Source organism: Spea bombifrons, chromosome 4 (assembly GCF_027358695.1).
Source record: "Spea bombifrons isolate aSpeBom1 chromosome 4, aSpeBom1.2.pri, whole genome shotgun sequence".
Classification (NCBI taxonomy): Eukaryota; Metazoa; Chordata; class Amphibia; order Anura; family Pelobatidae; genus Spea; species Spea bombifrons.
In genome coordinates, this window is record NC_071090.1 from 88,043,894 (window position 1) to 88,071,130 (window position 27,237).

A 27,237-nucleotide genomic window follows, 5' to 3' on the forward strand; every position below is an offset into this window, starting at 1 on the left:
TTGGGTTTGGGGAAACAATGTATATGTATATTAAGGGTTCTCACTGATCCTTCTATATATTTGCATGCAAAATGAATTACGGACACAAAGTTGTCATATGTACTTTTAAAATGCATATGATCGGTGGCGTTCACCGTTATGTTTTGGTTGCACCATCACAGCACTATACCAACCTATTGCAAAACCAGTAAGTTAAGTAAACCTTTAGCACTACATTCTATAAATCTCTAGTACTACGATAATACATTATGTTTACATTGATGTGTGAGCCAAGGTATAGTAGGTCCTCTTTAGCGCAAACCTCTGCCTTGTGTACAGTGCCTGGAGGATGATAGGTAATCTATTCTGACAGCACCTTTTCTGTTGAACAATAACGCATCAACATTTAAATAATCATAGAGCTTCCTGAGGATGTTAGGAGTTGAAGTTCGCAGTGTGCTACAACCTTCCCAGATCTGTGTGTGTTAACATTGGATTATTTTGAATCGCTTCATTCAGGCAGTGGGCGCTCTTGTGTGTGCTTTTAATAACTAAGTCACTGAGAAGTGTCCATAGATTACCCTTGTTTTCAGCTGTATGGATTATTCATCAGTTCTTATAGAATACATATTGGTGCATCTGTCATAATGTCTCACATCTCCGTGATAAACAAAACCGTGACCTCAGAACTGCACATAATGTATTTCCCGCAGCACTTGAAGGGTACTTGCACTATTTTGTGCCAGGTCATTTAAACTGTACATGCTAGGTTTATAGAAGAAAGGAATTAGATTTGTGAGTGGCCTGCGGATGGTCGGGGGGTGCGGGTGATTAAGATGAAGGGTGCGCATCTGATTTCCTGGAGGCAAACCTGATTTTTCCAGCGAGTATATACTGTGCTTATATAAGGCATTAGATCACTTCTTAATTCATGTGATCGCTAAACTGTAATCTGCAATCAGCAATTTAGCATCACATTTACATAATTGTATTAATGATAAATTGATTTAATTGATATATGTATACAACAAAAGATGTAGACTGCTTAGGTAAGGAGATTTCTGTGTATGTGTATATATATATATATATATATATATATATATATATCAAACCATTGGGGTCTGCAAGGCATGTTAGAGGTCTGCGCAGCTGCTGACCAAATTCCACAAGCAGCCCCCACTTTGTGGTCTGTAGACCTCCACCATAATTATACGACACCACCAGGTGTGCTGTGCCCCACTTTGCTTCTAAATGGCCCTGTAGGTCCAGCCAAATATCACAAATTTAGTCTATAGAAACCCTTGTTAACCCAGTTAAAACCATATAATGCATTCGTTATGGCGGTGTCGTGTTACATAAAGCTAGCAATCTATGAATCACAATGAGAAGAGAAGGAAAAAGAAACCTTCAGAACCTATAAATATGTTCCTGGCATAATACATTATTACTCAGTTGCATTTTCAGCATCCTGGAATATTTCTGATTTATAATGCAATACATCTGATGGTGAAGCACACGTAGTTAAAGCTAATAAATAAATGACTTGGACCTTGTATTAAAAGCCTTATTCAGAATTTGCCAGAATTTAAATTATGTAATCTTAAAAACTGAAGTACAGAGATTTCCTATTGTATGTACATCTTGTGATAAAGTTTCCATCAGCCTAGGGATGGGTTTATGTGGAATGCTTAACAGCATACCTCCCAACCATCCTATTTTTACTTGAGACAGTTCCAGTTTTGGGGCACTTTATCGCTTTGCCACCAGGCCGAGCCACAGTACCACTTTTGCGTCCACTGGTGATGACCTACCATGACTGGCACCAAGGAGCGGTAAAATCAATGGAGTTTCTGGAGCAGCTTCAGGGTTAAAAGCAGACAGCAAATTATCAGAAAGAACACACAACCTTTATTCTTTACTGGCGGCATATAAATGTCTTTCCTTAATGCCCGGGGGGTAAAGCAATCAGCTTGATTAATGATATTTAGAGCAATGTTCTTTTGCTTACACTACATCTCATTCTTACTTCCAACCTTTTATCATCAAATCCTGAAAGGTATTCCTCAGTTACTGTTCTTAATCATATTACAAAGCTTGGATTCCGAAGGAAAGCTTGCTTCACACGGGGAGCTATGGAGCCATGTCTGCGATCATATTAATTTTTCCATTTCAAACCCATTACACAGTGCCTGATATACCTTGATGTGATTGGCATGTAGTACTGTAAATTAATGTGTCCTGATGAACCACATTTCAAGGCAATATATCAAGCAGAAAGCTTAATACAGTAGAATGCAAATTAGTAATGAAGAGCATAGTCGTATAAGAGTAGACTTGATTAAAAAAAAGGCACAGGGAAAAAAACAAACAAATAATCAATTGGGACCTATATTTCAAACGATTCTACACAGGATTTGTTGAGTGGTAGCAGATGTACTTACCTAGGCTCTTTGTAAATACATTAAAACACTGTGCAAGCACACAGAGCATAGATAATTCATACAAAGTGATATACATGCTACAAATATCACTATACGTACATGATATCTCATGAGTATTGAATATGCTTTGTTGGCATGCTATAACAGTGTTCTTAAAGAGACATAGCGATTTACATTTTTAACATATTACCCAGTATTGCTACCAAATATAAAAAAAATTATATAACTGGTAAAAAAAAGTGCTCTATAATATGGAATATGATGGCGACATATCAATTAATAGTAATAATAATCATGGGTTTTGTGTCTCTGCAGCTGCATGTGCTTTTTCTTGTGCTTTCTTCTGAGGATTTGAGTATTTCATAGATATATACCGATCAGCCATAACATTATGACCATCTGCCTAATATTGTGTAGATCCCCCTTTTGCCACCAAAACAGCCCTGGCCAGCCGAGGCATGGACTCTGAAGGTGCGCTGTGTTATCTGGCACGAGGACGTTAGCAGCACATCCTTTAAGTCAGGGCTGGACTGGGAATGAAAAGTAGCCGTGGAAATATTTGGACACCAGCCCCATGCATTGTATCGCGTGGTCGAGCTCTTGTCCCCACACGCCACACCCCTTACACTTTATTATTATCTGAGCCAAACTATTTACCATCCAAATAGCTATAAGTCATTCTTTTTAAAACTATATTACATTGTGCCTTTACAATAACAGAATACCACATTATTATTAAAATCCCAGTAACCAAAAGTGTTAAAGCCTAAATAAGTACCTGGGAATGGACAGAATCTTAACTCCTCACCATCCATGTATACTGGATAAAGATGGCATCAGAGATCGGCTGATGTATGAGATAGAATCTTATGTGATGGGATTGAGAGTACATCAGTACACTTGAAGCCACAATTTAGGGCCACTAATCCTTTTTAATAAAAAATGCAGATTGAAATAGAGTAAATAACACAATACCTTTATTTTTCCTCTCACTGATTTCTGGGCCTGGAATGCTTTGGCCTCTGAAATGATTACACATTTAGGAGGATGTTTTATCTCTAGATAAGTAAAAATTAAATAGTTAAAATGTATTCCTACAGAAAGTGAAGTGCCAAGAAACAGATGACCAAATACACACACCAGGACAGACTTTACCACACCGGCACCCAAACACACAGACCAGGACAGGCTATGCCACACTGACACCCAAACACACACCCCACATCAGGCTCTGCCACACCAACACCCAAACACATACACACACCAGGACAGGCTCTGCCACACTGACACCCAAACACACCCCCCACATCAGGCTCTGCCACACCAACACCCAAACACACACACCAGGACAGGTTCTGCCACACCGACACCCAAACACACACCAGGACCGGCTCTGCTCCATTGACACCCACACACACACACCAGGACAGACTCTGCCACATCGATACCCAAACACACACACACACACACCAGGACAGGCTCTACCACACCGACACCCAGACACACACACCAGGGCAGGCTCTGCCACACCGACACCCAGACACACACACACCAGTACAGGCTCTGCCACACTGATACCCAAACACACACACACACACCGGGACATGCTCTGCCATACTGAAGCATAAAAAATGTATTTTCTACACTGCTTTGCATTAACTGCCCCTTATGTATTTGTGCCTCTTGTGTATTGATGCCCAGCCAGGCCCCCTTTAGTATTGATTAATGACCCCCCACAACCTTGTGTATTGCCCCCTTTGTTCATTTATGCCCCCACACCCTTGTATATTGATTTGTGATGCCCCAGCCAACCCCCTCCCTAAAACACAATGTTTAGAACTGTCAATTCATATTGTCATTTACAATATAGAACAGCTATTGCTATGATAACGGCTTTATATGATCAACCTAAGTTTTCCTTTGCCCTTGTACGTGTAGTGGAGACATTCCCATTTTATTCTAATTAGTTATTATATATGTTAGCACAATGTGGACAATACCTTAGTACCGGGTGCCAGTACTACAATATGTAGAATTTAGTCTGGTGCTTACCTTGGATGTTAAGCTCCTGTAATGGATGGAGTATGTGTATAAGAGTTCTATGTCTGCAATGGTGTTCTAAATGTATTACAAGACGTGATGCGTGCATGCGTGGGGCTTCTTGCTTGGGGTGCTGTTGGGCTTATGGCTGTCCCTTAATGCATTTAAAGGACATTTTGTATATAATCTCACAGACTGTATTATGTAGTGTTAGCAAGACAAGCCCCACTTTGACTGTACAAAGCTGCATTTGGTATGCAGCTTTCATGAGGTCTTGGCTGTTGTAGCTTAGATGAAATAGGATGAATGACAGTTAAAATAAAGCACACACAAGGGCTTTCTACATGGAAATTAAGCAATTAGAGCTGCTAAATCCAAGGTTTTAATGTTATCTTTCTTGACTTTAGAAATATCAACAGCTTTTGCTGTCAGTCTGGGATCTGAAAGGGTTTTCCTGCCTACAAGCGAAATGTTGTTACTAGCTTGTGAGTCAAAACCATTAAACTAGAAAAACAAAAAAACAATTTTGAATTGTAAAACAAGTCAAATTCTTCTTTGAAATTCCACTGCTGCATATACAATCGTATATTGTATAATCTACGTGATCTTCAACAGGGTCTGCAGTTGTAATATATCAAAACTAGAGTCAATTTGACGTATGCTTAAAATAACTTTTGAACGTTGTAGATGCGGGCGTATCACATCGGACAAAATAAGGAATTATTTTTCAGGTTGAAGGGACACAATGTTATTAATGTTAATCATGTTTCAGTACATGACAAGCTCTGTAAATATCAGGTGTAAGACTTCCTGGATCAATGAACATCAGAAGCAATACGTTCAGTTCCAGCAGGAGGATAAAGTACGTCCTTCCCAAGGTTGATTACACAGAGTTTCTCTTGAGACGGCAATGCCACTTTACCAGTAACATGTCTTTGATGTCTTAACTCAGTGAGTGCCAAAGCAGTAGTTTACACCAATGCACATAGTGAGGGGAACTACAACATTTAAGGCAGCCCATTTCACGTGATTTTACCCTATTCAGGATGTAAAATTGCTGACTTTGACAAGATGTGAATGTGCGAATATAATATAATAATATATTCATAAATAATTCAAGGTGCCAGTGTTCACATGTAGTAAGTGATATGTTGCTTACCTTGGCAAAAAAATATTACGCTTAAATCATTCACAAATTTCTCTTTGAACCATGATGAGTTATGCCAGCTGTAGGGGGCTATGGGTTAATGCTAAGGAGGTAAATAAATGTTGCTTGTTACTATGGGAACTGAAATATGGTAAAACCTCTACAAATACTCAACACCCCTGTTCAGCTTCGGAGTGCTAGTTTGTTTTGCTTATAAATCACTGACAAGCATGTAGAGTTAGGGTAGTTTACCCAGTAACGCCAAATGGAAGCAATTGGGAATAATTGTAGTCACTAGTGTCTAATATGATTTATGAGGTTTATTCTCTAAACAATGAGTTGTAAGTGAGCTTTGGTTGGGGTGAAAACCTTTGGAAACTATGCATCATGAAGGTCTCACCCCAGCTATGCATAATGTATAGGCAAACTGGAGATTTCCAACCATGGCCAACTCTGAGGAATTTGTGTAGATGTAACTGGGGCAATTCTGGGGGATGTGGTTAGAGCAGTGTATTCAGCAGGAATATTACACTGATTTCCACAGAGATTGTTCCACATTTAGCAATTTATTTAATCCATCTGGGCAAAGCCTGGAAGGCTGGCAGCCATAGCTTCATTGCTAGCACCTGGTGCTTTGTGCTAATTTAAATTAACCCCTACCAATGTATCATTTCTTGACTTCTAAAAAGTGTCAAAGTGACCTCCAAAACCTCTACATGACTCCAAGATTGTACATCGGTATTCATGACCTAGTAAATACAGGGGCAATACAAACTAGTCTCTGATGACTTCTTCATCAATAGGACTGTCCAAAGGACAAGAGGTCATCCATTTTGAATTGAAGAACAGAATTTTCACCTATAGCAAAGAAAAGGGTTCTTTACAGTAACAAAAAATTAGGATGTGGAATCCACTATCTACAGGGGTTGTGCCATTAAATTTAATTGATACCTTTAAATATCTGACAGTGGCAGAAAAGACAAATATATAGTATAAATCATAAACCAGCTTTGGTTATCAATGAGTTAAACCATAAATTCTACAGACACACAACACAATTATTAGAATTTGTTCTACATATTGAAAATGTCAGCAGTATTACTAATATTTGATATAAAGCACAAATAAATGTAATTACTGTGATTTGCCAGAATTGAATCAGAAATTTAGGCCACAATAAAAGAATTACCTTTTTAATGTTGATAATTAACTACAAATATCACACACTAGAGGTCTGTTATATGAAAAAAATCTGCAATTACTTAGATCAACTAAATGCATTATTCATAAGCTGCAAATTAATTATTCAAATACCATTGTTAATACAGGGAATTTAATAACATTAGCTCATCAAACTTGTCTTTCACATCGCATATTGGGTTTTATTCTGTATGTAGTAGTAGGTAGATTAAGATACAAATTTAGCTGAAATTTTAAGCACTCTGTTATAAAAGAGCCTAACACCAAAAATCTAAAGAAGAGCTTCTCTGCTTTAAGAAGAATTACATGTAAGTTAATTAAGCATGCGCTCTTTATGGCAACCTTACACCGAAACATAGTAACAAAGAAATTTAGATCTTAAAAAGTCCATCAAGCTCAACCCTGTTGTTGATCTTAAAAAAGACAAAAAAACCCAAACTAAAGCAGTTTACAATTATGGGAATTCCTTTGTGACTGCAAAATGTCTGTCTGCTTTTTCTCGTAATCATGTTCCTATACCCCATTTTACCCCTGTACTGTAGGGCTGCTTTTGTAAAACACACAACAGATGTCCCATATGTACTAAAGTCTGATACATACATGTATACTTTACTATAAGTCAATTGTAATCAGGGCCAGCCCTACCATGGAGCAGAGTGGGGCAATTGCCCCAGGCGGCAATTTTGAAGAGGCTGCTCTATGCCGCCCCAAGCGCCTTTTTTTTTTTTGGTTTTCACTTATAGTTGTCAGTACCCGCTCGACGCTCCTCTCTCTCCTCTGCGAGCCCTCTAGCTCAGTCTCGGTGCTGGTTTGTAATGCTGAGCGCCGGAACATGACGTCATTTCCGGCGCTCAGCAGTAAAGCAGCGCGCACCGTGGCAGAGCAGGGAGACTCGCCGCAGGACTGCTGAAAGGTAAGTGACAGAAGAAACATAAACCACCATCGAGGTCTTGGGGCTTCAAACAGAAGACCCTAGCTGAAAAGGACTGGAAATGAGAATCAGCACTGGCACTTTAAGACCAGCATTGGGATGTCAATAAATTAAACCTGCATCTTTTCATGCAAACACGAGCCTTAAACTATATTCTAATCATAAAGCCACTGAAACCAGCCACCCAAAACTTTTCTGTTTATTCTCAAAGATGTAAACAAAAAAAAAATCAACCACCAAAGTTAGGCAGGTGACTTTTTTAAAATATAAACCAGTTATTTTACCAGGAATTTTTGAATGACATCATTAACTCCAATATAATTAAAATTGACTTCATTATAACAAAGAAAAACTTGATGGAAAACATAACATAACAATATGTGAAATGTTTATCGCACATAAGTTGTTGCTCTTTTTTAACACTCATTGATCTGATTGGTACTTTTATTTATAGCATACAAGAAATGTAAATGTATGTTTGCCGTTTAATCTCATAAATACGGCTTCAGTGAATCAGCTATTTGCATTCTGTCTAAATAAATATCTAGATTGCCCCTGAGAGTTGAGCAACTGTTATTGTGAGTTTATGTCTACCCTCGATAGATTTTCATGCTAAGAAGCTCGATCTGCCTTTTACTTCACGTGCGAAAACAGCTGTTAAGCCTGGCTGTTTCTAGAGCCGTTTCCCCATGCGGATTGAAATTTGGGTTGGAGAAAATGCCATTTCCTGCCTTAAGTAAAAATAAATCAATTATAATCCTGTTTAAGTGATGTTGGTTTAAGCTGTGGTAAACTGATGTTTGCAACTAATTGAGCTAACCAAGATATTCCTGAGCAAGGAACCGACGTTTTGTCTTTTTAATGGTTTGGTGGTTGGGCTAGGAATGTTGAATCATTAATGCCAGAAAGCTTTTACATAGTTCGAAGAACAATTTATCTGTCAGATTGTCATGGTTATGTTGTGGTTCTAAAGATTTTCAGCGTGTTGGTTAGCGTTCAATGTCTGCGCGTGCAAGATTCCAGTAATGTTGATGCACTAAACATTTAGTAACATAACCGCAACCTTAGTTATGGCTCTTCAATGGATGACATTGCTAAAGAGCTGAAAATAACCACTAGAACGTCATTCTTTAACTCATAATCCCTGTATTAATTTTTATCTTTGGTACCTAGTCTAGATGATCAAGAAGAGCTATGTTCAAAGCTTCTCGCAGAAATATCACAATACAATCAGTCATTATTTATTTATTATATTTCTAGTGGAGGCCATAGTGTCCAACTCCTGATCTGCAAGTATTATCTACATAAAGGCCATGGATTATTTGGAATAAAATGATCAGGAATCCGTGATAAAAGAGCTATCTAGTATGCGATGTCCAATTCATTATGCCTTTATTCTTATGATTCTATTTATTAAGTGAACATATTGAGAAATTAGTGAACAATTCCTTAGCATTCTGATGGAATTCAAAAGGTCCAGCTCAACGTTGATGTTAGAGGTCTCTGTTGGGGAAGAGGAGGGATGCTCTGATTTCAAGACAGTAAAATATTTGCGCGATCTTACCAACACGCTTAATTAGTGAATATATTCGGTAGCATTTTCAGAAATGCTTCTCCTGTTACTTAGAAGGGTCACATGAGGCTTAATTACATTCCAAAGAAAAATGAACTGACTACAAGGTTCATCGGTGCTATTCGGTTACAAGAATAAAGTAAACAATGTTTGTGTGATACAAATTAACCCCTTAATGACAAAGCCTGTACATGTACGGGCTTAAAATGCATTGTTTTCAATGGGTTTAGGGACCGCCCATTGTCCTTAAGGGGTTAATTAAGAGGAAAATAAGGGAATGCTGGGGAAGAAAAAATATTTTATGGAGCTGGTAAAAAGGAGACTATCCATTGTAACAAATATATATTTTTAACTGCTATTCATTGTACATAATACAATTTGATGCGTTGAACACCTGCTATGGTACCCTTACTCAATTCTTTGGCCATCAATAGTTTTTGGTCTGTTTCTGTATTGTACCCTGTACAAACAGAAATCACTGCGAAAATAACTGTACAATCAGACCTTTCTCAACATAAGGTTAACCGCCTTAATGTCAGCAGCACATTCATATATTTCAAAAAAAAAACTTTTTTTTTCTTGAGTCCCCATCTGTCAGAGCTGCACTGGGATTAGGCTTCAAATCTTCTACATGATATCATAAGGTAACAAAGAAAAGGTCAGACAAGGACATAAAGGTTACATTCTAAGGCAGGAAACATTTCTCCGAGATAAGAAGCGTATTATTCTTTCTGTGGCGCCGCAAACAGCGGAAAAGTTTAGCATGTTCCAATTTAAAGACCACGCGGTGTTCTACCACGGGTTGATCACTTATAAATGGTTTTTTATTGATCTGTTATTTCTATAGTGAAGCAGTATAATTAAAGGCAAACACTGTTATCTAGATAGTATGCTGGCACATGTAATGTATTTATTATTTCCATGCCTAAGAATAAAGGAACTAATAAAGCTCCAGATTTGTCAAGAATTCAATAAATCAGAAGTATTTCCCAAATCCTGTGGTTTTTTTTTTTTGGTTTTTTTTTCCCCATCAAATCCTGTGTTTTATAATACAAGCTATATAGTTAATTATATTATAGTTAACAAATGAGGCATGAATGAAATAACTTTGCAATAAACCTGGCCATATCAATGTAGCTCTGCAATCTCCATTTTCTCAAGGGGCCTTATAAATCAATTGGGGGCTAAATCAACGGCTTCATCTGATTATATAGTAGTGCCACCTCCCTTGGTGGAAATAGGAGGATTTAGGAAAAAGATCTATTCAACTCTGACATTGATTTAAAACAAAAAACTGAGCCTGGGGGTAGCTTAGCACACCGACATTTTTCTTTTCACTGATTTAAAACAGAAATGTTATAATGTACTAAACTGAAATATATTTATAATTTTTTTTAGTTCCCATTTAGGAGAATTATTGTCAGTCTCCATATGGCTTCCAAATATTCTACGTTTTCCAATTATTATTATTATTATTCTGAAAGCCTTGAAACTGGATATTATTCCTATAGGCTTCTATACTATTTAATGAAGCTTCATGTGCAGTAGGCTATTAGAGAAAAATTTTTTTATAAAACCACTGTTTTTACAGAAACGGACTAAACAGATTCAGTATTCTTCTGTGAGACATTGCGCAATGCTTGTAACAAGTTCTAGCCTGGTGTAACATTTTGTATATTGAGGGGATGGCTGGTTTTACTGCTATTAGATAGCTTTGGTATTGTTTCTCCAGCATCGGAAGACCTTGTTAGAAGGGTTTATGGTATTTGGAATGACAACACGTCCACAGTTTTAGAACCAAGCGTGTGCCCCGTTTTATATCGGCCTCCAGAATGTGCAAGTCAGTAATGAGGGTAATTATATAGTGGGAGATTCGGATTATACATTGTGTTGCTCCCGTGGTTCAAATGATTATCATTAGAGCTTGCGTTGTTACAATTTTCTGGTCATTTGTTTACAAATCCACTTGCTAAAAATCTATTTAATTACTCGTGTAAAATAATATTGCTAAGTTTGCCTATAGGCATTGCTCACAATTAGAGAAACGATGTCGGAAATGCAGTAAATGTCTTATCAAAAGTGTATGGGAGACGCTATAGTGTGTGAACCAGTGATTGGACAGATTATTTTATGGATCACATATTGTGAAATCATTTACTAAAAATAAACGCAGTATATGGGTATGCAGGTAGCGGTATCTGTATTACAAAATTAAAGGTGCTGTTCCACATAGACAAAAACGTTAATTGCGCCCTTTAGCCTCTCATTTAATTATTTTTTTTCTGAATATGATGAAGGAAGAGCCTTCCATGGCAACTACCAATCAGAACCTGCTTTTGTGTCACATGGCAATTGAAAATTGCTTTCAAAGAGAAATGAGTCCGTAATTTACATAATTATTTGTAGGAAGGGGTTTGGGCATTCAGTAGGACTAGGAAAGATACAATAAAACAGACGTTGACACGCTGAGGCCATATATAAAAGCAGCACAAGCTTCCCTAGCGCCCCACAACTAAATATATGCTCAATAAAGAATGCCCAACAGTAAAAACACACTGTGCAAAATATAAAGTAGGCACTTAAAACTTATCTGAGCTTATGTAGCAAGATCAGTTCTCCTTCGCAAAGGATCAGAACCCCACGAAGAAAAAAACTGGATAAAGTACTTAGCGCAGTATAGTCTGTATCGAAATAGGCATGTATGAATGAAAGATGTGTGGCATTTTACTGCTCACCATATCCAGCTTTCTACATTAAATATGAGATGTCACACTCCACTTCATTCTCGCGTAGAGCAACAGAGAACAAGTAAGCAGGATTTATTACATGAAATACCTTACAACTTAAAAACAGAGCGTCGCTCCCAAGTTCTTCAAGCCGTCTCTGTATAGAGCATACAGTTCTACAACTCGGTGAGAGATCATCGAGGACATTCTGTCCCAAATTGACTACGTTGCTTTTTGCACAATGTTGTTACTGTTCGTCATTTGTTGAGGACTAGAAAAAATGCTTCTAATGCCGCATTTACGGAAAAAAAAGCTCACTTCCAAACTACAGACAGCATTTTATTTTTAATTTCCCATACTGTTTGTATACCCCATAGCTTTAATTTTCTACATAGTCATTGCTTCCTAGACTACAATTTCTATAGCATTCTGGTTACGGAAGCAGTAAAATGATACATAGTACTAGAAACTGGAGGATTAATTACCGTATTTGCTCGATTATAAGACGACCCTGATTATAAGACGACCCCCCATAATCTGAATATTAACTTAGGAAAAAAAGAAAAAGCCTGAATATAAGACGACCCTAAAGGAAAAAAGTTTTACCAGTAAATGTTAATTCATGTAAACTATTTTTTTTAATAAAAGCTATGATTGAGAAAAATATTTTTTTTTTGTTTTTATTTCTTGTATTTTCCAACCTGTCCCCCAGTTACGCACATCTGCCCCCAGGCTTGCCACACCAATATGGCACTGTGGCCCATGATATGCCTTTTAACCCTCTATATGCCACTGTGCCCCATGGTATGCCTTTTGACCCCCTATGTGCCACTCTGCCTCCAGAAATGCCTTATACCCCTATATCCCATTCTGGCATTTAGGGGGTTAAAATGCATATTATGGGGCAGAGTGGCATATAGGGAGGTATAAGGCATTCCAGGAGGCAGAGTGGCATTAAGGGAGTTAAAAGGCATTATATAGAGCACTCTGCCTCCAGAAATGCCTTATACCCCTATATGCCACTCTGGCATTTAGGGGGTTAAAAGGCATATTATGGGGCAGAGTGGCATATAGGGAGGTATAAGGCATTTCAGGAGGCAGAGTGCACTATTAAATGCCCCCTTAACGCCACTCTGCCTCCTGAAATGCCTTATACCTCCCTATATGCCACTCTGCCCCATAATATGCCTTTTAACCCCCTAAGTGCCAGAGTGGCATATAGGGGTGTAAGGCATTCCAGAAATGCCCTACACACACACACACACACACACACGCACACACACACACACACACACACACACACACACACACACACACACACACACACACACACACTTACCGGTGCTTCCAATTTCCTGCTGTATTGCCGGGGCAGCGGGTTGACGTCTCATTCCGCGGCAGCCGGAAGGAGGTGGAGTTGGCAGCGGGGGTTTGTATGCGTCCGTCGCAAATACCTTCCCTGGCTGTCAGAGATCAGGAACTCTGGAGCTCTGATCTCTGACAGTCGGGGAAGGTATTTGCGACGGACGCATACAAACCCCCGCTGCCAACTTCACCTCCGGAAGCACCGGTAAGTGTGTGTGTGGGGGGGGGGGCGACGACAGGAGGATCCAGGTCCCCTGCAGCGGTGCGGGGGATCTGAATCTTAGTCTCCTAATCAGACCTCTATTTGAGGTCTGATTAGAAGACGACCCCGATTATAAGACGAGGGGTATTTTTCAGAGCATTTGCTCTGAAAAAAAACCTCGTCTTATAATCGAGCAAATACGGTATAACAAGAAACAGGGCTATTATCAGTTTTCAATAGTAATGCTTATATTTCACTGGAGGACTAATAATGTAACATTATCATACCCTGTGGTGTATTTGATAATTATGTACCATATCATTCCTTGGCTTAAGTATCAATCCATTATACAAGGGGGGGGGGTTGATGTAAAAGGTTAATGTTAATAGGTATTTATACTTTGCTTTGCTCATTAAGATAATGGATATTTTCTGTGAATCAAACTGTTTAACTTCTGTTTTTATCTTTTGTTACTCCTCTGCTCGCAAAAATATCAATGTGCACATGCATATTTAAATAATACATTTGAATATTGAGTCTTTTGACAAGGTTGATTGGCCAGCATAAACAAATAAAATAACATAAGCTTTCGGTACCTCTGAGGTATATTCTTTACATCATACTCTATTGCAGCCCAATTATAGGTATCAGCTTTGACTATACTTTTGGCTACTATGGGAATATCCATATTCATTTTCTGAAAACTCAAATCAAAACTAGGGGCATATTAATTGGTTTGGTCGATGTCATTATCTATTATTAAGAATGATGATCTTCTATGCCATGACCTAAAGGTCTACTCAACCACCACAGCTATATTTAAAGGAGTTATTGGCCGTTGATATTGCTACATTATGTAGAAACTTTTACTACAATATGGGTAGTAAACTGTATGAATGGTAAGATAATTATTCAGATTTTGCACTACAATCACATTTTAATACATAACCCTAATTCATTCATTTCAAGTTAAAAGTATAGCTTTTCTCCAATAGGAAACCTATATAAAGATATCAGATTATGTTACATTTCGAGGCTTTCAAATAGCATCTTCATTGAGTCCTGATGAAGTCAGAAGGAATTCTGAATCTCATTCACTCATTCTAGCGCATATATTTCTTTGTAACTGTGTTCACTAATGGTGTCCCACCTGTGTCATCTACAGAAGCATTTCAAACAGACTGAGTACCAGCAGTTACATAGAGGATATACTTAGGAACTTTGGCAAGATACAAGTAATTTAAAGGAATGTCAATATAAATATAGAGAAAATTAAAGAAAGTTTAACAGCTTCCTTCTCTAAAGTGCCTTAGTTAAATGTGATATTACTGGAGCACATGATTAATTTAGGTATCTACTGTAATATCAAGTTACTTGTGCATATATAACAACGAGCAACATGTTAACAGCAGCATGGTCCAGATAGGGCAATATAAAAATACTAATATCATTAAACACACTGTCTGACCTTTAAACTATGAATATGAATTTTGTTGTTGAGGCCAAGAGTTGAGCTTGAGCTCCGTCAAAAAAGAACTTAAATTTCCCAACAAACCAGGCATCCCAAGCAGCTGTCTGCGGTGCCTAAAACATGGGGCTACGGGCAGTGGGAAGACAGGTATAAAGTGATGACAGCCCCTGGTACAGCAGGAGATCACCCTATTCGGACCCAAATCCCTGTGCCTCTTGGAGCCCCTGATGTACGTCATTTCTAGGCGATCCGAATGTTTTGTGTAATCATATGTTAAGCTAAAAATGGAGGAAAACGTTTGGCGCCAAATATTCTTCTTGCCTATTTGGTCTAGGATCAGACTCACGTTCCTGTTCATGCAATGATCATAAAAAATACAATGAAGATGCTTAAAAAATGTACTTTAAGCAATCATGGAATCATTTTATTATTTGTGGGTGTATATATGCAAAAGACATGTCGCACATCTCTGTTCAGTTGTTAGGGTTTTTCCTGAGACCTTTGAAAAATGGTAGACCACGCTGTAGCTGTATTATTATTATTACATTGCTATATGAGAGATATTTTCACAAGGTTTTCCACGTGAAGCCTTTGAACGGGGTTTTTGAGTACATTTCAGTAGTACTTCCTAAATGTAGCTGCACAGGTGGCCTGTGCTAATAATTTTGGCCTCTCATGTGACCAAAAAGAGGATGCCCCGGTCTTCTTCCTGTCAAATAAAACTCATTTGATAGAAATCCAATGTTTATGTAAAGATATTAAAGGATACATTGAGTATTCTATAAAATTATCCATGTTCCTGGGTACATGTACAGTGTATAGCAGTTGAGCGCTCATTAATCTGATTGAACGTATTTAAAATAAAAAGTCTATGGTTATGTGGCAGAAATAACTGAAAACCTGTTAGACCATTTAAACTGCGCAGTGTATTTAATTACTTCTAAGTGGTAGTCATTTCATCTTTGCCTAAATAATGTGGCATTCCTCGAAGATAACGCCCGGCACAACACAAAAAAAATCTACTTCATCATTTAACAGGCTGCATTCATTATTATTAGAAAATGACATTTATAATGTCATTTGCAACAGTCAGATATATGGAAATAAAGAATTACATAATTACCGTAATTAGGATCTCCATTAATTTCATTCGATGATGGTGATGCATTGTAGTAATGGGAGTTGATGTATGCCATTCACAGTAGTGTGCACCTCATTGCCATAAAGAGTATTTAGCGCTCACTCCGTCATGGCCGGCCAGCTGCAGAATTGGGAAGCAGTCGGATTATACATAAGCTTTTTTAATTGGATACCTCTTTTTATTTGATGTATTTTTGACACATTTGTATCACTTTTACTTAACTATCAGGACAATTCTTTATTGTTCTTTACTGTTCTAACCGCATAATTATTGTTGTTGACTCACCAGCATGAGATGGATTAGAATAATTTGAAGAAACGTTTTTTAGATGCAAACAAATACGAATTTATTCAGCCCATTTTAGGAGAAGACAGATTTCTCAGCCCTATAAATTGCAGGTCCTCACCAGGGCAATACAATAAGGGCAAAAAAGGCAAAAGCAGGCCAATTCACAGATCGGTTGTGTAGACCTGTAGTGTATGATATCATGTTGATAATATATAGAACACTTAGACAGTCTAATTACCATCTATTCACAGAAGGTGCTCCTGGTGCTTCCTGCAGAAACCTTACAGAACAAATGCGTTATCCACCTTATACTTCTTTACAGTCGAAACACGTACACGGGGAAAAAAAGAACAAAACAAAAGAATAAGAACATAATTAAACACAATTCAAGATAAAAGCAAACAAAACATGTAAATAGGTGGGATAAAAAGAACTACTTCTGATTAACCAGATCAAAAACATATTTTGGAGGTTTCTGATGTTAAGCCTTGTTAAATATTTAAGTGTTATTTGTAGGCTTTTTTGCCTTGTGGTAGGACTTTGTTTATTAAATGGTGCAAGTGTAATGTACTCCTTGATGTATCAAACTGCAAATGGAAGCTACCTAAATGCAAATTTGAAGTATATTTTAAGTGAAAATAAATATTACCTTAAGGGTGGCCCAAGTTTTAAAGAGGTTAGGATTTAATAGGTATTTTGTTGACTTGTGAAATTTCTCCAGTTCACCAAATGCCTGTTATAAAACCATTTTAAAAAAATGCTGACAGGGGAGATATTTTTCTGAAGTTTGATAAATATGGACTGTAATGGGTACACATTCAAAACTCAAGGGTATGAAAGCAAGAAATGCCTTATTATATGATTTTATATTTGTTAGTAGATTGAACACTGTTAACAAATCTAATGTTGAACATAAAGAGCGACGATACTTAAGATGGGCAGTCATTTTTCTCAGTTCTTTTTTTTTTCTTCAAGAAGCACTAACACAGCTGTAATGACTATCTACGCCTTTACGTAGTTTTCAGTGAGAGTTTGATCTCTAAATTACTTGAATTGATCGGTGAAATCCAGAACGGAAACCGAAGACATAGCCATGGCATTTCATATATTCCCCAATATCATTCAGTGGAGATTGCTTTTTGAAGGTATAACAGTAGCCACTTTCACATCGGATAACACGTTGTTTATATAATTGTGCTTACGTTTAATATTAAGGCGAAATGTCTGTTTTTAGTCCCCAGATATTAGTATAATAGTTGTATGTACAGTGACAACCTTTTGTAACCATTCCCATTGCATTTTTTAAGGGAGACTATTAAAACATTTTTGAGCAAAATTGTTAACTTTCACCCTATTTGCATTTATATTTATAATTTCTGCATGTTCTGTCTTGCATGGGCACATATTTATGTGTGTGTATATATATATTTATATATATTTATATATACTGTATTGTCCTAATTATATAAGATAATATATATTATATATTATAATATATAATATATAAATATATATTATATAATATACACACATATGATACATATATATCACACACATATGTATCATATATTCTGTCTTTCTTCCTTCGTTTATAATTTACCTGTTAGCAGTGACTATGATGACTCAAATTAATAATAATTTCTCTGACCGCTCTAGGAAATGAAAGAAAGGTACAAAAATTGCTACTTCAAATTCATTAGATTTCATAATTTATATTTCAAAAATGATTTAACAGAAGGTACTTTTCCAGGGCAACACATTTCAAAAGCAAAAAGTATTCCTATCTTCCTAGTGCACTTGCCGCGATGCTGTATCTTTTCATAATATCATTATTATAATATAGTTTGACCACAAAGCAATGAAAAATTAACAGTAAAAGCTTAGATTTTTTTTAGCATAATGTGATTGTCACCATTAAATATTCTATGCATTTTTTTTTTTAGGAATCACTGGGATTAAGTGAAAAATACTGAGTATTAAATTCACTCATTTTGTTTTTGTGCTATTACAATTATTTTCAAAATTCCTTTTCTCTTATACAGATATTGATACCGTTTAACAAATATGACACCATTTCTTTTTTTAGGTGCAAAAATATATTTTTTATATACTTTTTTATATAACAAGCATTTATTTTTGATGTTTCATTTTTTTTTCCCTTTAAATGATCATCCTGGAAATTTACAATTATTACAAATGTACGATTAAAAAATGCAGAAATCCAAGTGATGATAACATGCCAAAAATCAAGTAATGAAAAATATACCCCCCACATTTTTGTTTAGTTTTTTTTAAATTACATTTGTTTCTGCATGTTTACACTAGAAAAGAATACATTATTTTATCCTGTATCTATGTTACAGTTATTTGAAATATTCCTTCAAAAAAGACACTTTTGTTGTGTAATATTTATTTGCTTATTTTTCTTTAAAGATATTTTTCTATTTTTGTTTTTCTTTCCTTTATTTTGCCTTTGTTTTTTCTTTTTTTTAGGTTTCAGAGAATATATGTTGAACACAATAAGCCTTCCCGGACACCCCAAACCACTTAACCAAGGCATTTATGTTCACGACGTCGGTGTTTATTTCAGCAAAGGACGCCACGTCTTTTAAACCTCTAAGGTTCCCTGTTTTATTTGTCAAGCTTAGGCTTTTCTCTCAAAATATGATGGGAGACACAAAACTCTTACGGACCAATGTTTCTTTCACAAGAGTGCACTAGCTATGTGTTGTAAAACTTGTAATATGACGGAAACAATTTTCTGTCGAAAGATAAGAGTTGTTCTAACTACAGTAGCTACTGCTTTCAATTTTGTCCACTCATGGCACAGCAACAGCAGAAGCACCAACTTAAAAAGTGGAAAAAGACCCCAAAGGAACAATCTTAAAAATAAACACTAGTTGTACTTGTTAAACAAACATCTTAGTCGTGTTTTCCCTGTTTGGAATCTGTGTTTGAATTCTCTTTGTGAACCTGTGACTTCACATCATCTTAATTAACGATGTCATCACCCTTTACCATGGCAACATTAAAAGATGTCATAAAGCAGAGACTTTAAGTCACAGAGTGAAGACTGGTAAGGAAAAAAGGCATCCTAGTATTCTGCAGCTATAACTGCAAAATGGAACATGAAAAAAAAAAATACTTTTTTAACAAGAAGCAAATTGTACTTATTTTTCAATGAAATGTTTTACAAACCTTTTGTGCGTCAGATATTTTATTATTTTTTTTAGATGGTTTAAATGGGGCGATGGCTTGTACATAGGCTGTGGGATGGACTATATAATTGGTAAGAAAAAAACAAAACAAAACAGATGTCTCTGTTCCCAGGAGCAATACTTGCAAATTTGATCCAACATATACCGTTTACTTTCTATAATCTTAACAGACATGGCCATTTGGGAAAAAAAATATATAAATACAAAAACATATCACACTTCTTTCCTACAGAGGAGAAAAAAAAAAGACTAGATAAACAATATTACAACAATTGTTAACCACTGTGCCTATTGTTTTTTTAATTATTTTGCACTGCACATAGTAATAGTATTTAACCAATGCAACCGTAAAAAAAAGAATACATAAATTTAAGCAGGCAAATTGGATTTTTTACTGATACAAACTCTTAAAATACATATAGGGGATTATTAAGATTACAGGCATGTTCTGTTATATATTTAGCCTTCAAAGCAGTTATTTGATAGGAATAAATATCATTACCTATTATTTACATATAAATTGGATATATATTATATCATAGGGAAAAAAAATCTCTTAAAAATTAATTATATTCACACAGGCAAAGTCATATTCGAAACAAAGTATTTTATCTAAGGATAAATGCGACAAATTTATTGACACACAAATATATATTACTTTGCAAATTCATATTTTTGTCATGTTTTTAGAAATCACGAAAGATACTTTTTTAAAAATTTTGATGGACTGCAGGGATATCACATATCACTAGGGATATTTTTGAAACAGTTTGTGGGTTACAATCTAGATAAATTAAGGCTGAATTTTTAATTAAAATTGTTACCTCGTGTTCGGCCTACTGCAGATGTGTAGTGTACCAATCATTGTGCCATAATATAGAAACTGGTTACATAAATATTGTGTATATATATATAAATATATATTCAGTATATACAGTTTCTTAATAAACAGTTTATTTTCTATGAAATGGATCTGTGTTGTTGTATTTAGCCCCATAAATACATAGGTTGTGTTTGTCCCAGTTTTGCACTGGGGGAGTCGTGTATAAGATATCATATGTTAACTCTAAAAGTTCTGTGTCATACATCCAATATTAATTATTTTTTATCAGATGAAAATGTTGGTTGCTTTACAATGTATCATCCAATGATGCGCTCTACATTTAGAGAAATGTTTTATTAAATGAAAGAAACAATTATCCATGACATTAGTGATCTTTAGGAATGTGGAAAGGGATGGATGTCATGGATGAAACATGTAATCAGTGGGATTTTTATAAATTATTTGAAATCACATTTTCCTTTCATTTACCATCTACAACCCTCTTTTCTCCAATCATCTTGTTCACTCTTACATGCCTATGGAGGCCTAGGCTCATTTTCCCTGTATTCTGCCTCGGTCTTCTCTGCTCCATGTAGCTGCGGCCCATTTTTTCTCCTTTCTCTGCTTCCCAATCTTGTCACTTATTATTGTCAACTTTATCTGGTGCAGTTTTCCCTAATGTCTCAATTCCACCACGCATTTCTCTCTTTCTGGCTCTCTTTCCTTTCCATTTGCCCATTATCTTCCTCTTTTAAAATTGTTCTCCATCCTTAGTGACTCATTTTGTATCTGTGCTCCTTATTCTCTCCATTTTTCAGGTGATTTAATCCTCACCTCTCTATCTTTTTTTGCCTTTAATTTTTTTTCTTTCACATTAGCTTCCTCCATTGTGTCCATTCAGTATGTATATTTATTCAGTCCTATATTTCTCTCTTTATGTCATTTATCCTCATCATGATAATCGCTCCAACTCAACACTTTCTCTTTTGAATTTCATCTATTTCATTGAGTTTTCTGATTTTTTTCCCCTGCTTGCGAAACGTCTTATGCATACATAGAACACTGGAATTTTAAGGTTTCCAGGTAGAGCACCAAACCTTTAAGGTTGTCATGTAGACCACTATACCTTTCAGGGTCTATCCCTACCTAGCTTTTTTACACATACTCTGATTTTAAACACTGCTCTTTTGGCCTAGTTTTCTCACAGTTTTTGATAAAAGAAGATACTGTCAACTGAAATATAACACATACATAGACGATGATCAAACAAAGTTCAAGACATATTATTTCCATTTCCAGAGCTGCCATGAAAAATCATGTCATCATTTTTGTTATGCCTGGTATTTAATGCATCCAATTTAAATTGTGAGTTTAATGTTTTTTTATAGCGGACTTACAGAGATGAATAATTAGCTCAGTGTCTTGCAGTAAATAGCAAATGGCTTTTTATATTTTGTGCCGCTGGGTTAAAGTCTCTTTTTAAGCTTTGTCCTTTTAGAAATGTTATATGTTTTATTTTTTTCCCCCACATTTTAATGAGAACTCCTCCGCCATATTTTTTTATTACATTGATATCACAAAAAAAATCAATGACTTTACAAAAATTCCTATGCTGATATACAATGAGTGGACGGCACAGCAATAAGACAAATAATTAAAAAATGCAGATGAAACCATGATGCAGATTAATTCTGACAATCCATATAAAAAGCACCACAAAAAAATATATATGATTTTATAATTAAAGTCTAGATTCAATATATGTATGTAAATATTTTTACTGCAAGCCATAACTTTGTTTTCCTCTAAAAACTACGATGGAAAGGAGATTGCCCATAGGGCAAACTGGTTATAATGAAGGGCTCCTATGATCATGAAGAACCTTGCCTGGGGTCGAAGCAGACCAAGCTATTAAGCGTAATTGGCAAGTGCATGTGTAGGTGATTGTGTTTGATGGAGGAATTTCTAATTTAATACCCAGCATTACTGGAATTATGTTCCATCTATGAATAAAAAGTATAGTTTTATGTGTGCTTATGGAAGTTAAACTTGTTCTATAGCAAATAACAGAAAGTAAGTATACATTGAAATGTATGTCAATATTCATTTAAATGCTGGTGCATACATCATTAGCAGTCCTGGGCAAGCTGCTCCTTGTCTTTCATCTGCTTGCGTGGTAACCTCCGCTGAAACATTGATGAGCGTGAAAGTGGATAGTAACAGCCACACGCCACACACAACATCACCTGAGACATCATGAACATTTGAGCAATGTTTACTCCATGGTACTCATGACATATATATCAGTGGGAACTCAACCACAGAGACACAATGGGAGTTTTTCTGCTGCAGAAAGTGCTATTTTTCCACCCATTTTCAGAGATGGGTTGTTTTTCCCCCAATCCTTATTTCTCTCCCGTAAGGGACTGCTTTCATTTCCCAGATTTTTACAATTCATTGTCAACGCACAACTGTGACTATAAGATAAATCTAAATAGAAAAAGGCTCCAGGCACTCAAGGGTTCCACTCAGGCAGGTTTATTGAAGAAGAAGGACAACAACGTTTCGACCTCACAGGTCTGTATCCTCCTTGAGTGCCTGGAGCCTTTTTCTATTTTGATTTACTGGGGAGCTGACCCTTCCTGGCACAGTTAAGCACCTGAGTTCCTGTGGTGTGTGTGCAGATTCCTCGTTCTGGTGACTCGCTATAAAATAAATCTAGTCTAGACAACAACTTAACTTGTACAGCCTTCAGAAATGGGGATTACTTTCTTTTTTCCAAATCTTATATTTTATAGTTATGTATATTAAATACACCCAAACAACTGTGTTTAAGAATTTGTATACCATGGGAGCAGCTGTCATGGCTCCCTGTAATTAGGACCTGCATGATTATTCCTTCTCATTCTTCTACCTCTGTTGTTAAGTTGCTGGTGACTTAGAAGAAGTTAGAGAACCTTTAGTCATATATCTCAGCTTTATTGAGGTACCATGGGCTCTTATTTAAAAAATATATACGGTATATGTTTATATAGGTCCTTTGAGTAAAATGTTTCCTTTCAACAAGAAGTATTGCATTTTGTATTAATTTTCTACAAAGACAGGTTCCATGCTGTATATAAATGTATATATATTAGCAAAGTAGCTATATCTTAAATATAACCTTCCTCAGATCCTTGATAGTTCAGGACATCACCATACTATTTGAGTCGTGTGTATGCTGTATGGATATGCAAGAAAGCACATTGGAACACTGACACTGATTTACAGAAAAGGCTTTTAATGAGCAAACTGTCCTGTTTGAATGAAATAGTGATGAATTTGCTTTATACGGAAAAAAATATCTTCATCTTTTTAAAAGCTTTATTATTAGCTGAATGTGTCACAGATCATTTAACTTAACCTTACTGGCAGAGACAGACTTTTGCAGCTTACTGCACTGTGTTAATAAATCTTGCCAAACAGTATACATTAATGGCACCTCTAATGTGCCTTACGGTTATAAATCATGTATGTTGGGGAATATAGAAGTCAGTGAAAATAGTTTAGTAAAAGCCAGCAAAATGGAGGTTCACAAGGGACCTAACAATGAAGAACATAATACATCGGTATGTTAGTGATTATTTCTAGCAATTGGCATTGGGTATCTATTTTGCATTTCATATTTCTATTATGTTTAAGGATCAGAATTCGCCTTCATCACTTGGTTTAAAAAACAAAACTAAAACAATGTACATTACACCAGAACCAACTAGATACAGTGTGAAACAATACGATACAGTTGGATATACTTTTTTAAATATAAATACAATGCAAAAATTGAGGCATATATCTCATCAGGAATAAAGGATACCAAGCAACTTCTTTGCCTCTGTTAAAACATATTGTTCTTCTTTACCATATCTGAAATCAATTCATTAGGCTGAAGAAACCCATATGTTATTTGACATACTCTTACCAAATGATAATAAATATGGTATAAGTAGAAGAGGCTAGTGGCATGGGTTCCCGAGTACCAAAAAGAGGGGCCACCTTTATTTCTCTACGCTATTTCTTCTTTGAACTATTGGCTTGGTAGCATCCACTTTCCTTTTTTATAGGCCATTGTATTAAGGAGATAATGTTGAAGTTAATTTACTATGCCTTCTTTCTGATACCAATAACTTACAATTCAGACCTAGATATGTTAATATACTGTACTAGCAGCCCAAGCCAAAAGCTGCATTGCGTCATCATCACCCTGCTATTCAATGACGTACTTGAACTGACTATAGCGTAAAAAGGCTTTCTCTATTTTTTTTTCATTGATAACACACATTTTTGTTCTTCATTAGCAACTATGGTTTCTAAATATACTGTATATGTACCTTGTCCATTTGAGACATAAATCATCCTGACCAAAGTATAAGATGTCTTCATTGACACCATCACATGATATGTAATGTAGCTTTTAACCAGCATTATTCATCAATGTCTTCCTTTAAATAATGGTGGGTGATGCAGAATTTAGTGAGTAATCGTAGTTTGGTGATGGGAGAGCATTAAACTTCAGTGACAGAAAATTACCTTGCAGCCTCACTCAATTTCCAGATTCTCCTGAAGACACCTTGAGGAAAGTCCAATATACAGAACAGTTTGCGCAGCCCATCTGAATAAGTGAAGAATATTGTATTATTTGAAATGGTCACTTAGCTTATATTGTGTGATGCGTTTCACAATACTTACACAAATTGGAATAATGAATAATTAAAATGTAGGCCTTTGAAATGTGACATTTCCTCTTTGAAAGACAAAGCCAGTCTGTATTATATCAGTTCCTCTTAAGTGTGCCTGGCCAGTGTTAGTGTCAAGACTAGCGTGTGTGTAATAAGCATGAATGAGTCCGTGCATGCCAAACCTATTTCATGTTTCCGACCGCCTGGTGAGTCTGGTTCTTTGCTTGAAGTGTCACTAGCTGAACGTGGTTACCAAACTTTGCGGTTAAGTTACAAATAAAGGGAGCTACAAATAAAGGGAGTTACAGTTTCAGTTTAGGAACACCTTACTACAATATGAAATTCAGACCCTAGTAATCATCTGCTCCGTGCATTACTTAGATGGTCCTATATGAAGGATATTTAAATCAGTAAGCATTCAGTAAATTCACCTTAACAAATATTGTATGGATTATGTACACCCAGCCTCCCCAACTCTTCCAGAGAGGACTATTCTTTAATGAATTGAAGGAGTTAAAACTACAACTCTCTTGCCAACTGCCACTTTAGTAAATTAACTCCTTATTTACTACACTATGTGTCCTATCAAACAAAAACCCAATAGCTTCCATCTGCTTCAGGACAAGGAAGACATGAAAGTCTGCTCTACAGCCTAAGATGGGAAAGATAGTCCCTCATGCGCCACTAACAACCAATTACTACTTCATAAGATCATTCAGCAAGGACTATTTTATTCCCATTATAATCATAAGTAGTGAAAATCACGAATATATGATTTCCATTTTCCTATCTAAAAATTGTAGTTCTTAGTACCTTAGCTTTTGGTTTTCCACCCTCAATTTACCGTTTGCCCCTCTTAAGTGCCTTCTGTATTTTGCAATCACTTTTTGTTTGTTTTCCAATGCTTTTCCATTACTATTTAGTCCTAGCAAGCAGCTTTTAAACTAATGGGCCATGCAATAATTATAACATTTATTCCTGGACTTTCTTTTCTCATTGTAAATGTATGTTTTACATGAGCAAGCAACAGAAAATCTCTTTTACAATATTTTAAATATTGCAGCTGAAAAACAAAAGAAATTATCCTGGGCAGCACTGGAAAGTGCTTTTTTCCCCATACTGCTTTGAGTCGAGCAGGCTTTCTCTGCCCGCTGGACCATGTGATTCCTTTTTAATGTCTTGGTTTAGTATTAGAGGTGATCAAAGGCTGCTCTGTCAAGCAAGACACTAAGGAAAATCTCTTGGCAGACGGTATAAAAAAACCCAGCTGCATAGAGCATTTGTGTTTGCCAGGAATATTCATAGGTCATCAATATTCATTCCTTGATGAAGCAAATGATATGCATCATCACAAGAAAGCAGAATGTACATATTACCAGAGAGCTTTGTACAATTCAGTTCATCCATTCATCATGTGTCTAAAGTACTTTAATTTGCCACGCCTGAAAGTTGATAAAATAATTTTTAAGGGCTTAGATTTCATGGGAAAAGGTACAGACGCCTGTAATGTATATAACATGTAATGTCTTACTTACACGTTTATGATATGTATGTTATGCATCTTAAAGCTATGATCAGGGTTCGTTCTCATTATAGCAAAGATGGACATTAAAGGGTTAATTTACCTTGAAAGGTGTCAAATGATTAGTGTACAGATGATAGTGGTCATGGTTTCCTGATGGTTTCTCTTATATTACTGGATAGAACAGTTTTAAAACATAGAAACATAGTATTTGACAGCAGAGAACCATTTAGTCTGCCCATTGTGTAGAGACTCAGTCCTTATCCTTGTCTAAGATTTAAGTAGATTTACGTCTATTCCACATTTGTTTAAATTCCCTCACTGTATAACTAAATGAGACAGAATAGAAACAGCAATACTAGAACTATTGAATTCTCAGTAGCCACCCTGAAACAATTTCTTATTTGTGTCACATCTTGTCTCATTAATTTGGTGTCACTTCATTCATTGCTTCC

The 27,237-nt window shown here is 36.2% G+C and overlaps 1 protein-coding gene across 2 annotated transcripts in view; it reads left to right on the forward strand.

Moving 5' to 3' along the window:
* NTRK3 (neurotrophic receptor tyrosine kinase 3) overlaps positions 1-27,237 on the forward strand; it is a 246,687-nt gene that overhangs the window by 183,289 nt on the left and 36,161 nt on the right. The window contains exon 13 of one of the 2 annotated variants that reach the window (XM_053464459.1): positions 18,998-20,082. The exons of the other annotated variant lie outside the window; for it this stretch is intronic. Within the exon in view, the coding sequence (XP_053320434.1) occupies positions 18,998-19,116 (119 nt within the window). The 3' untranslated portion in view covers positions 19,117-20,082. Of the gene's footprint in view, positions 1-18,997; positions 20,083-27,237 lie in introns of those variants that run through there. 2 annotated transcript variants of the gene reach the window in all.